General features: G+C 45.6%; 1 protein-coding gene across 1 annotated transcript in view; it reads left to right on the top strand.

Moving 5' to 3' along the window:
- prkceb (protein kinase C, epsilon b) overlaps positions 1 to 14,002 on the top strand; it is an 80,048-nt gene that overhangs the window by 51,748 nt on the left and 14,298 nt on the right. The window contains exons 10-11 of the mRNA XM_076975647.1: positions 1 to 60; positions 9,799 to 9,953. The exon at positions 1 to 60 is cut by the window's left edge and continues 114 nt beyond it. Of these exons, the coding sequence (XP_076831762.1) occupies positions 1 to 60; positions 9,799 to 9,953 (215 nt within the window). The remainder of the gene's footprint in view (positions 61 to 9,798; positions 9,954 to 14,002) is intronic.

The following is a 14,002-nucleotide window of genomic DNA, read 5'->3' as shown; positions in this document are numbered from 1 at the left end:
CTGGCCCTGGCCCGGAAACACCCCTACCTGACCCAGCTCTTCTGCTGTTTCCAGACCAAGGTACCGCGCCCGAGCTGCCCTCCACCCCCCGAACACCACCTGGCACCACCTGGCACTCCAGTTAGCATTACCAACCCTTTCCCTAAAACGATGCTGTCTTTTGATATAATTGACCACTAGGTGGCGATACAATGTCACATCTTCTCAAGTTCCTGTGCAGTAATGATACGTCTATAAATTCATGGTGCTGTTTTGTGATTATTGGTGTGAGTGGTGCTAAGAGGTTGTAGTATTATCTTCCCTGTGGTACTTTTAATATCCATGTAATATAAACGGTAGGAAGTCGGATTAGAGTAATGCAAAACATCCAGCTGCCTCTGGATATACAACATATAACAACATACAGTAGAAAATCAGACACACACACACACACACACACACACACGTCCCTGTGTAATACGGTTAACATTCTAAACAGCCTCAGTTCAAGTACAGCGAGGTACTTTTAATACAGCTGTTCTCCGCTGAGGTACCTCACCCTGTCGGCCAGACTGCTCTACACGACGCTCTGCCTTATCAGAGCCCCTGTGTGCCACGTCCGGTTCGCGGTCCGTACGTCTGTCGGCAGAACGACGGGCCGGCGGTCGCCACCTCAGTCACTCTCCGTGTTTATCTTCCCCCTCAGAGCCCCAGTCCGGCCGCGACGTACTCCCGCCTAATTTATTTATTTGTGCCATTTCCCCAAACAAGGCCGAGAACATTGTGTTCTAGTGGTGCAGAGGGAGGGAGAGAGGGAGGGAGGGAGAGAGGGAGGGAGGGAGGGGCCCACCGACCAGGCCGGGGGAGGAAGGGAGACGCAGGCTGAGGCAGCGGAAAGAGCCAGGCTCAGAGCGGAAGAAGCCCCCCCCCACCCCGACGATGGAATGGCCCAGCGGCCCCTGTGCCCCGGGCCAGGGGGAGAGGACAAGACTGCTGTGGGCTTGAGAAGACCACGGTGCTCCTGAAGGCCAGAAGGTGTAGAGGTGATTTTTGGGCCAAAATGTAGCCGTAGATTAAAATCCACAGGTGACGAGGGTTCATCTGGAGTTCAGAGTGATTCTGATCATTAAAAGTGAAAATCAGAAAAATAGCAGGAACTCAAAATTACAGTGGCTATAGGCCAAGCGCTCTCTCCTTCACTCGTTCTCTTTATTCTGTTCCTTCTCTCTGTCACTAATGAAGACATTGGCCTCGCCTTTGCTGTGTGCTAAAACAGGCGATTGTTGTAGGTCTTACATAATGGGTACTGATCCCTATCGGCTCAGCTCTGATGTGTATCCCATACGCTGTTTGTTTTCCTTTCCTAACACACATCCTCATATATGTGCGCGCATACACACACTCACACACATGCACACACACACACACACGCACACACACAAGCACACACACACACACACACCATCTGCTATTATTTTTCTTTTATTTTAAACTACAAGATTTCTGTCTCTCCCCCGACACAACACGCAAACACACAACACACAAACACACACACACACACTCAGGGGTCTTGATGCAATCTGCACGCGGGACTCATTTTTGACTCCACGTCCATGTCGAATCGGACAGATGCAGGTTTTCCACTTCCAGACTCCAGAAGAGCCCCGTGTCACACGCAGAGCACATGCGATGGTGGGACTATGAAATAAGACCTTCCTGCCTTCAGTGCTCCTAGCTCTGCTTATCTGCACACTTATCCCTGCACACTTGAACATCTCCCACCAAAGTCCTGCACTCTCTCCATCACTCTTCTCCTAATCAGATCTCATTGAACGCATGCAGGTGAGCAGACGTGTGCACCCTTCTCTTTTTTTTTACTCCTTTTCTCCTTTTCTCTCTCTCCCTCCTTCCTCTCTCATCAGGTCTTTGTCACCACGGCGACCCTCTCGTTGGCATGTTTGCCTCTCTCACTCCGTTCCGCTCCGCACCGGCGGGGACGGTGCTGTCTGAACCCGCTCACCTCAGACGGCACGAGTAATGCGCTCGCCTGCTCTGGGCTGCACCTTTTCACGCTGTATGTAGTGTGGATTTGGGTCGGCTTCATTAAAGGAAGAAAAAGAACGACAGGAAACGGCACACAAAAGAAACTCAGAAAGAACGGATCCAGATTGACTCATATTAGAGATTCATATTAGAGATTCATATTGAAGATTCATATTAGAGATTCATATTGAAGATTCATATTAGAGATTCATATTGAAGATTCATATTAGAGATTCATATTGAAGATTCATATTAGAGATTCACATTAGAGATTCATTTTAGAGATTCAGTAAGAGATTCATACTATTTCTAACAGGTAACCAGGTCTGTAAAAGAATGAAGATGGTAATCATTTGGTAACTATTCTTAAGTTCTTCAAATGTTTATATTGAGAGTAGCAGGGTCTTCGTTTGAGCGTGGACGTTCCCAGGAGGTCAGTGTGCTTCTGTTCTCATTGTGCCCTGTTCCCTCGTCCCCCTGTTGATGTGGGGTATGGGGGGGTTAATAGAGTGCCAACAGGCCAGCAGGGCATCTTTCCATCTCTCCATTATCCTTTGGTGAACCGGACCTTATCACAGCGTGCACAACGTCACGGCATCAAAATGAGAGGTGATGGCGTGAGAATGAACCTGAAGTGATGTGGTCAGGTGTGGAGGAAGCGCCCTAGATCGTTACAGGAGAGGGAGACAGCACAGAGAGCACCAGAGAAGGAGAAAGCTGGAGATGGGGAGACAGCAAAGCTTTTAAAACACATTATTCATGTTCCATCACGGCCCCAGAGGGTGAGAGGATAATCTTTGGAAGCTGGCCTTTTCTCTCTGCTGCAAGAAAACGTCCGGCCGGCGTTTCTGATCTTCAGAATACATTTAAATATGTAAGCGGAGCTGTATGCAACAATAACACGGTCGTCACGAGGTCCTCACACTCAGCAGCAGCAAAGCAAAATGCATTTAATGGTAGATCCTTCTGGCAAAACTGATTAATGCTGAAGTCTCAGTTCTCTGGTGAAGGCCAGAGGACTCTTCTAATGACATTCTGACCGCCGTGAAGCTCACGTGTAGGTTTAACAGTTGTAGCCAACACAGCACTGGAGAAATCTTTGTAAATATGGTCTGGGATATATAAGACAAAGCAGTCCTCTGGGGAACATGTTCGCTTTCTGACAATTGAACATCACATTTGGCACAAGCACACTGCCTGCTGTCATCAAACTGTGATAAAAAGACAATGTAAATATGTCATCAAGACGATGCCTGCAGACACACCAGGAAGTAAATCGGAAGCGTTCCTTTAAGCCCAGAATCTTTCAGTCGTGAGGGAATATGTCAGTGTTTTTCACAGCACATCTCACCGTGAACTCTGTTTGGGGTTCATATGGTTTTGTATAACAGCAGGCACAGAACAGTCGTGTTTAGCATAAATTCATTGTTTACCAATCTGTCTGATAGCAAGCTCCCTGCTCACACTGACTGGCCGCATGACTAAAGTTTCTTGGTTATTTATGCGTTGAGGTAAACCGTGTCACTGCCTGTGCCTGTAAACAGGCGCTGAGCCACAGTGCAGGTTCAGCTGAGCTCTAAGATTACAGTCGAGCATCACTGACCAGGCGATATCATGGACGGCACAACTGCTGGGAAACGTTGTGTAATGCTTTACTGTTACATTCAAAGTGCTCCTTGGACGATGAAAAAGTGGACAAAAAAAACATGTCTGAAAATTATACCGCATTTGACTGGTCAAAGGCTAAAATGAATATACTTAACCAGTCTTAGCTAAGACCTGTACAAAATTAAAATGTCAAGAACGCTCTCTGCTCACGCATCTTTGATGTCTGTTGACGTTTTAGCACTGTCTTCAGGGTCAAACGGCCCATTCTTGGTCTGACCCGGCACCCAGTACACCTGTATCAGGTATTCAGTGTTCTTACAGTAATAACTATGTTCATGTACATTGGAAGCCAAAACAGAGCAAAAATGTGCACTGTCTGGAGAACACAGCATTTCAACCCGGTCCTCTGGGTCAAACGGCCCATTCTTGGTCTGACCCGGCACCCAGTACACCTGTACCAGGTATTCAACATTCTTACAGTAATAACTATGTTCATGTATGTTAGAACAGAGCAAAAATGTGGCTGTTGGGGAGCCCAGCAGACTGGGCCTGTTATAACCATATAAGCACATTCGTAGCTCCTTGATGTCATAAAGTCTTACACTTATTTATATTTGTTTGCTGTCAACCTATAATCTGGATTTGATAATGCGGTTGTGGGCGTGGCGGGCGTGGTTGTGGGCGTGGTGGGCGTGGTGGGCGTGGTTGTGGGCGTGGTTGGGGGCGTGGAGGGCGTGGCGGGCGTGGTTGTGGGCGTGGGGGGCGTGGAGGGCGTCCACACCCCGCCCTTCTCCCACTACTCTTGGGTGGGCTCTTACCTCTTTAGCTGCTATAGTTGCTCCATGGTTGGATTTGATCAGCCTCCATGTTGACACCTGTGCGTGCGTCCAAACCTGCAAGTCGCCGTCGGAGAGAAAATGATAATCAAACCGCGACAGAATGCACCCCGTCCTGATTTTAAATCCCGGTGATCAGTAATCACACTCACAGTGATTAATGGCACAGTGATTAATCACCTCACATTGGTGGATAAATTAAATCAGCTCACGCAAAAGCGCCAAGCAGATCATGACAGGGAGTGTGGCAGCTTCTTGCGGTGTTTGCCTGGGTGGTTGTTCTCAGACTCATGGGCTGGAATGCCCTCCTGGGGAACGCCCGCTGCTGGACCACTTGGGCCCGGGCTTCTGGGTAAGAACGCCTGTGCCAAGCCAGCGGGACTGACAGTGCCACCTTCGAACCAAGAGGTTGAAGGTTTGAGCATGAAAGTGGTCTTTGTTTGCGTAATGTAGACTGACTGCGACTGTAGGTAAAGTGGTATAAAATTACTGGAATAGCTTCTGTTAAGTAAAACCTCTATGAGCAGTAGTTCATTATTTCTGTCTCCGTTTGTATGTTTGTTTTTGCTGTAAGATGTTCAGAAATACGTGTGCACACGTGTGTGTGTGTGTGTGTGTGTGTGTGTGTGTGTGTGTGTGTGTGTGTGTGTGTGTGTGTGTGTGTGTTTTGTGTGTTACATGCAAACGTATGTAGGAGTGAGTGCTTCGGGCAGGACTTTTAAGAACATGTTTGTGTGCATAACGTCATTGAATTCCCGTGTGATATCTCAGTGACACACACTGCTGCTGGCACGACTCCACACACGTATCCTTCATCATGTATCTCAGCATTCGCCACTAGAAGCTCCTGCTCGACTCTGCAGCGTATAGATCATGCCTCTGCTATTAAAACATGTCATTACACTTCATAGGCAATGCAGTATGCAGATTTCAAGGCTAGTGCTTACAGCAGCAGTTGGGTTAGGGTAAATTAAATGGGTCGGCCATTCAGGGTACCGACCCACACAAGGACACATGTTGCACGTTCCTGTTTCTTTTTGTATTATTAAAATCTACATAATAAACAGGTGGCAGGTTGTGGTCAACACCTACGACGGCTTTAAACACCTTTTTAAACAAATGACCCCCATTTCAAGTTCAGAAGTCACATATTGTAATGTAGCATGTTACACAACACCAGTCTCTGTCCTATTTGTGCAATGATGGTTTTAATTGAGTGTTTCCAAACTGCCCACCCAGAGAGCGCAGAAACACACACTACAGCAGAAGCATCTCTGGATCTGATGCCATGCTACATTTAGCTCTAAAGCACTTTTTTCCTCCCTGAACATTCCTCCCAGAACATAGTGTTCCCAAACACAGCCTTTATTTGCAGCCCATCAACATGTTAAGGCCTGAAACAGCCTGAGCAGCTCAATTAAGAGCTTCATCATCATAGAAGAAAGGAAGAGTTGGGGGGGGGGGGGGGGGGGGGTGAGAGAAATGTCTTGTGTGGTGACCAGCTCCATAAAACACTCTTAGTGGGCAACGCATGACAGACTTTTGGCAAACACAGAAATATTTCTCTGTTTTTCTGTCCAAAGTTGTTAGTAGTCATTGGTAGTGTCAGAGTGGAGGGTGTGTATACATGTGAGCATGCATGTGTGGTTTTTAGTGTGCGCATTTTTGGTTAGTAAGTTATTACTCCTCTCACGGATTATATAAATTGAGTGTAATCTGTTATAACATTGGCTTTAGATTTGGAAAAGTTATGAATTCCTATCCAGGAGTCTTTATCATCTCTGTTTTGCTGCTTACATAAAGTGAATCAGTAATATCTGTGTGACTACCACAGTGTAGGCCACTGTGGTTGGACACTCACATGACTGATTTCATGTGACATTAGTGTCGGTGTAGAAAGCTGCAGTTAAGGGTGTGTGTGTTTTTGTGTGTGTTTGTGTCTCTGTGCACAGACGTATAGAGAAGGGTTGTGTGTTCCAAAATTACACGTGCTGTGGTTTCTAGGTACATGACTCTGCAAATTATAAGTGTGATTTTGTAGGTGAATATGTGTACGTGTACATATACACATAAAACACACAGGGTTAAATAAACACACTGTGTGTGTGTGTGTGTGTGTGTGTGTGTGTGTGTGTGTGTGTGTGTGTGTGTGTTAGTAGTATACACTGTAAGGCTTCGTTTTGGTCTTAAGGATAAACATTCTTGACTGGTATCCAGGGCCACACACAATACACTCTGTACTGAAATTATAATGATTTCCTGTTGCTATCAACATCTCTGAGCTTTCCATTTGTTAAGCGAGTGGGCAGTGTGGTAATCTCACATTGGGGAAAAGCAATTACTTAAACTGGAGAGAAACAGGCCTCAAGTTGAGATGCAGTTAGTGGACCAGCAGGGGAGAGTGCACTGTTTTCACCCAGGGCTCACGAAAGGCTCACGAAGGGCTCAGGGAAGGGCTCATGATGGGCTCATGAAGGGCTCAGGAAGGTCTCATGAAGGTCTCAAAAAGGGTTCATGAAGGGCTCATGAAAGGCTCAGGGAAGGGCTCATGAAGAGTTCATGAAGGTCTCACGAAGGGTTCATGAAGGTCTCACGAAGGGCTCATAAAGGGCTCAGGTTTGTTAAAAAAAACCCCAGTGAGCACAGCGAGCTCATCCATCAATCCATCAAAATCCCAAACTGCCACTCTATGCTCCACAGATTGCTGTGGGTCTTGGTAGTTTATGTGGTGATTGAGTCTTCTCTTTATCTGGAGATCGAGTCTTCTCTTTATCTGGAGATCGAGTCTTCTCTTTATCTGGAGATCGAGTATTTTCTTTATCTGGAGATCGAGTCTTCTCTTTATCTGGAGATTGAGTCTTTTCTGTATCTGGAGATCGAGTCTTCTCTTTATCTGGAGATCGAGTCTTCTCTTTATCTGGAGATCAAGTCTTTTCTCTTGTATGGTGCAGAGACGCCAGTAACTCTACATTTGTAATTGGAAGCAGGAAATGTTTATTCGCGTTTGATTGGGTGGACCTTTGCTTCTTCTCTGGGAGCAGTTTAAACAAACTATTTCAGCATCCTGTTTAAATTCGCTTTCAGAGACAGAGGATGAGGTGAGGTAGTCAACTGCTCTCTTATGTAAGATACGTTCACCACTCTGAGAAAAGCAGCCCAGACTGTGGTATTCCATCAAAAAAGAAAAATGAAATTACAGTGGGTTTGATCAGAATCACTTGTGCTATCTGTCTACATCAGAAAGAAACAGATTGTTCAACTGTCCACATTTGTAGTTAGCTGGTAGCACCATGCATGAAGTGGTGTGAGCTGGGTTGGGCCGGGCTCAGAATACAACGTGAAGATGGACCTCAGGTGGAGACGTGGTTTGCAGAGCATTGATTTACACTTACTAGCAAAACACTACAAATAAAACGCAGGACTAAATGGACATCAGAGCATGTGGCAGTGACCAAATCAAAATCACTCACTGGAAATCACCCACCCAGAACTCTGTAGCCCAAATATTGTAACTGGTCAGTCTGGCTGGCCAGAACTTTCATCTGTGAAGATCTCTGATATTTGCTGGTTATGTTCTACACTATCACAAAGGATCAAGTAGTGTTTCTACATAACTGACGTGAAGAAGTTCTTTATCAAACTGCAGTAAATATATTAAAATATATAAAAGAAACAGGGAAAGCTACATCGTTAGATTCCACGTTAGATTCAACGTTAGATTCAACGTTAGATACAACGTTAGATACATCGTTAGATTCCACGTTAGATTCAACGTTAGATTCAACGTTAGATACAACGTTAGATTCAACGTTAGATTCAGCAGGACATCATGGCCTTGGGCGTCAGACTGAGATCCCTTTGCTTTGAGTGATTGTTTCACTTCAACAGGATGTTGTTTTTGACTGGCTGGCTTGAGCTGCTCCTGTGCCTCCTCTCATGATTCACACTCCTGTGGTGACATTGATCCCATTAGCACTACATCAGATGTTCATGTTCGGAACTCCCGCTCATAATTCGGGAAACACGGAGTAGCGACGTTGGGAAAGTTTGTACACAGCCTCTACGCTAACGTGGCCACGAGGCGAGAGCGCCGTCGGTCCGCTGCAGCGCGGGTCGCTCGGTGGGCGGCAGGGGCGTGTCTCGCTGGGCAACACATCATCGTGTGGCACCGGGTTCACGGCAGCGTATCCGCAGTGGAAGGACGGCGCTAACAGGCGTTAGCGTGCACTTTGTGAAGTTGCCTGCAGCGTCGAGTTGGAGATCTGCTGGTGGCTCCAGGTTGGAGTGGAATGTACCTCGCTTGAGCCCTTTGACCCCAAGAGACAGGCAGAGGCACCAATCAGAGTGTTACAGTTCGTGACAAAAACTGCACGTGGCATTGTTGAGAGCATGGGCCTGTCAACGGCTGCCTCCCGGCTAAACGTGACTGTCATGTGATTGAGCAGTACAGTCTGCAGACTTCTGATTCCATGAGATATCAATACATCTATTAGTTGCTTTGAATTAACTCCACAACACGATGAGTCCAACATTAGCTTCATGAACAGTTAGCTTTGTGAAGAAAGCTGGCACCCAGACTTGCAGTAGATTCATGCTAAGGGCAGGTACAGCAGGGGTGCGACTGCCCTCTACCCTAGGGGCAAATGCTGCCAGTGGGTGGAGGTAGAATATGGAAAGACACGGCTTAGATCTCCACTGGAACTATCTCCATTCCACCTTGCACTGGGGATAAGCAGTAATTATATGCTATCCTTGCATCTCTGGGTCAACCAGTTTGTTCCCTGGGAATAGATGTGCAGCCCATCGAGATCGACGATTAAAAATGCTGCTTTGTTTTCTTGTGGCTCCATCACCATTCAACTCTCAGGGCCTTATGTTCTCAGCCTCCGTTGGCCTGAACACTGGGCTGCCCTGAACTTTCTGTGAAGAAAACTGTGTTTTCTTCTTTCACAAAATTGATGTTCTTGAAATGTTCCCTCATGTCAACCTCCCTCTGTGTGGAATGTAGTAAGTATACCCAAATTATAGTTCTCCTTGTTGGCAGTGTTTGAGATAGGATAATTATCTGAGGTTTCAGTTCAGTGTACATCAGTAGTGTTCAGATCTGGACGTAAAATTCAAATCTGGTCCTGGAGTTTGTAATCCATTGTTGTTGATTAAATAATGAATGTTTATGGTTGGCCACTTGATCATCATGGCTCCTAGATGAAGGGAAAGTGGGAAATCTGTAGATCCTGGACCTTCATGACGGTGATTGATGACGACGATGATAAACTGCACATTTGCTCCAACCCCGCTGGCCTGGACTTACGGTTTCTTCTCGTCTCCCCAGGACCGTCTGTTCTTTGTGATGGAGTACGTGAACGGAGGCGACCTGATGTTCCAGATCCAACGTTCGCGCAAGTTTGACGAAGCCCGCTCTCGTTTTTACGCTGCTGAGGTCACCTCTGCTCTCATGTTCCTCCACAGAAACGGCGTCATTTATAGGTAACGTACTACGTCACCGCACACACGTGGGCAAAGGAGAAACAGGTGTGAACACTGCATTGTTTTGTGATAAATGTAATATGTGTCTCTACAACCACAACGGGATTTATACTTTACATAGCATCTCTGTTCCACTGTGTCGAACATATTAAAGTGCCAACGGTTGTAGCAACACAACTGATACCAACTACGTTCCAAATGCAGTCTGATCTCTGCCATGCAATCATGCTTTGAGCTCAAAGATGACAAGCTATGCCAATTCACTCCTCTAATCATTCCAGATTTGTCCATTCGTGAGAATAATGGTACACGTTCACACTTTTGTGTGTGGTTCGGGGTATCTCGGGTCAAGGGCTGGAGTCTAGTGTGTTGGGTGGCTGTTTAACTTAGAGCTAGGGGCATTTCTTGCCCTTGATGAACTCAGGTTGTTTACCTCAGGTTGTTTACTTGAAGGAGCCCTGTCTCTTGGATGATTTATTCCCTCCCTCCCAGTTTGTTTATATACTGGTTTGTGTGTCATTAACCACACACATCAGGCCGTGTTTAGGGACGTGAAGCTGGCATTCCTTTCCTTGGTTTAACTTTTGTCCTTTCTTCTGTACAATCTGGTTTCTACTGTATGCGTCTCCATCGATCAGTGAACCAGTGTGTATGAAATTTGAATATTTTTCTTCACAATACAGTGTTTACATCTAAGTCTCAAGTTGCTAATCCTCTGCTTCTCAAGCACCAGTAGCCAGAGAGGCTGTGCTGATCTACTCATCATCTAAAGCCCCACACCAATGATCAGTATATCTATTAGATTATTAGATGTATATCTGTCCAATGGGACGGTGTTCAGGTCGTGGTCCTGTCCCTAAGGGCTGGAGTGACCCCAGCAACCTCTCTGCATTCCCACCCAGCCATTCTCTGCCTGCCCCAAACACTCTTCTGGGGCTTGAAACAGGAAGAATCTCATTTGGAGCTGGATGTTGTTGTATTGAATTGAAACCACTTCCTCCCTCCCTGGTTTTCCTGAAACTGACTTTTGGAGAGGGAAGGCCACTGACAGTTCAGAAGGAACTGGGCCATTCTCGACGAGAAGGTCAGAGGGCTTCGTGTTTAGTAATTGTGACATTTGTTAGTTTTGCTGAAATACTTGAGAGAATGTCTCACTGTCTCAACTTGCAGTGTAGATGTAGATATGTCATATCTTTTTGATCTGGTTATGGTTTGGTTCATGTGTCCCCACTGTCCTGTGTGCCTTCAGAAGTCGATGTCGGTGTGGACTAGGGCTGAACTAGGGCTGAACTAGGGCTGACACTAAATCATTGAAGTGAGGGATTGGACCTTGATCTTCATAGAATTATATGATAATAATTCATTATAATTAAATTTTATACACAAGGCCTAGCAAACTTATTAAAAAAACTATATAAATACATAAGGGTTTAAGTAGTTTAAAGAACAGACATCTTTAAAATATTCACTATTGACTAGTTAAGGAATGGAGGTGATTCATTAACAGACAAAGTAGAGGTACATAAGACATTCAGGACTTCAGTGTGATTATAATGTGGATGTATCATAAAGTCTCGCCGATGTTTGTTTACTCAGAAATGGTCACTAGATTTTCGGTTTACCTGACAGGATGTTTCCTTTGTAATCCTAGACATGGCTAGTAGCATCCATGGCTACATTACGTTAACTAGCTAAACATTAGCTATTAGCTAATAACAATTAAAGCTGTAGAAAAATCTAAACAGAGAAGATTTGAGGCCTGTTGGAGTGGTATGACATGTGTTTCACTCTTACACAGAGCGCTGTCTCTTCCTTAATGCAAGAGACATGTACAAAACAAAAACGAAATCTGTGTCTAGATGTGATGTAAGAGTGTGCAAATTACGAACCTTGGAGATGGGTCACTGCCCAATCCAGTATGATAAGCAATGTTGGCCTTTGTTAGAACACCATGACTGTGATTCAGAATATTCGTTTGGACAATACCCACTCAGAACAGACAGACACTGAGGAATGTTTAGTCTGCAGTGTTAGGAGATCTGATTCTGTTCATTTCATCATTTTAGCTGGACAAAGCAAGGTTATTTACAGCTGATAATTGATCCAAAATAGCCTGATATCAAAATCTTGTTGTTTAGGTAGTTTTACTTTTTAACAGATATAAATGTGGTTATTTAAACCAAGTAAATTTTGAACCAATCTAATTTTACCCATATGGGTGATGCAGGTAAAATTTTACCCATATGGGTGATGCAGAATGTTGATTTTTGGAAGACAGCCGTCCACCTACAAGGCACACCTCATGACCTTGTGTGACTTTGTTTATTGTAAGGGTCATAAACGTCACACTTGACCAGTAAGTGGAAAGTGGGCAGGATGTGATCCAACCAGTTTGAATGGCTCATTGTGTGTTATGAGAATAACGCACATAAACACACAAATCTATTCATACCGTATTGCTGTAATGTGGTTCCAGGATTGATTTTCCTACGGTGGGAATAAGGGAGTTGATCGTACCCTCCTAAAGCCCACCTTAGACACGAAGCAAGCTGGGTGATTAGGTCATTAGAAGGCTTCTCTAATCTGCTTCATCTTCTCTAAGCTCAGAATCACTGGAGGGAAAACAGAACAAGTCGTTTTGTGGGAGATTATACTGAAATTCTTTAGAAATGTTCAGGCAGTTTCTGGGCTTTGACACACAGATGTCCTGTTGGCATCTCCTCGTCGAGGTTGCTCCTGTCCCCGAGTCTGTGGTAGACAGTGTGTGATCTGTGAGACTCGTGTGTGAGTTGGACCCTAAGTGTGGTTAGACCGCATTTTTGCCTCACATGAACTCAGCCTACCTGTCCCTGACCTGCACGACGCCACGCATACCTACGGAAAAAAAAACATGAAAAACAACAGCAACACCCCCCCGACATAACATTCTGTACTGTTTGTTGCTGAAGTGTTTCAACCTCCACCAGCAGCCTCCACCCACGCAAGCTCTGCTGGAAGAGAGAGTGGGTGGAGGCAGAGCCTCGTCTGGGGCTCAGCTGGTGTCTTGCGTGGGCTTGTCCCCAGATCACAGGTCTGCAGGCTGGGACCAGCAGCAACAGCAGTGGCTTCAGTGTGTGCACCTACCTGTAGAGCAGGGGGACGAGAAAAGAGTCCTCAGGGTCATCACCGATACTCTACTGCTCTACCTCTACTGTCCTACCTCTACTTCTACTGCTCTACCTCTACTGCTCTACCTATACCTCTACTACTCTACCTCTACTGCTCTACCTCTACTTCTACTGCTCTACCTCTACTGCTCTACCTCTACCGTTCTACCTATACCTCTACTACTCTACCTCTACTGCTCTACATCTACTTCTACTGCTCTACCTCTACTGTTCTACCTCTACTTCTACTGCTCTACTTTGACTACTCTACCTCTACTGCTCTACCTCTACTGCTCTACTTCTACTGCTCTACCTCTACTGCTCTACTTCTACTGCTCTACCTCTACTTCTACTGTTCTACCTCTACTGCTCTACCTCTACTGCTCCACCTCCACTACTCTACCTCTACTGCTATACCTCTATTGCTCTACCCTTACTGCTCTACCTCTACTGCTCTACTTCTATTACTATACTTCTACTGATCTACCTCTACTGCTCTACCTCTACTGCTCTACCCTATTGCTCTACCCCACTACTCTACCTCTACTGTTCTACCTCTACTGCTCTATCTCTACCTCTGCTGCTCTACCTTCACTGTTCTACCTCTACCTCTGCTGCTCTACCTCTACTACTCTACTGTTCTACCTATACTGCTCTACCTCCACTACTCTACCTCTACTTCTCTACCCGTACTGCTCTACCTCTACTGTTCTACCTCTACTGCTCTACCTCTACTTCTCTACCTCTACTGTTCTTCCTCTACTGCTCTACCTCTACTGTTCTACCTCTACTTCTCTACCTCTACTGTTCTTACTCTACTGATCTACCTCTACATCTCTACCTCTACTGTTCTTCCTCTACTGCTCTACCTCTACTGTTCTACCTCTACTTCTCTACCTCTAC

The sequence above is a fragment of the Brachyhypopomus gauderio genome, chromosome 15, assembly GCF_052324685.1.
Source record: "Brachyhypopomus gauderio isolate BG-103 chromosome 15, BGAUD_0.2, whole genome shotgun sequence".
Classification (NCBI taxonomy): Eukaryota; Metazoa; Chordata; class Actinopteri; order Gymnotiformes; family Hypopomidae; genus Brachyhypopomus; species Brachyhypopomus gauderio.
The sequence above is the reverse complement of the archived record's forward strand: the minus strand, read 5'-3'. Positions and strand labels throughout refer to the sequence as shown.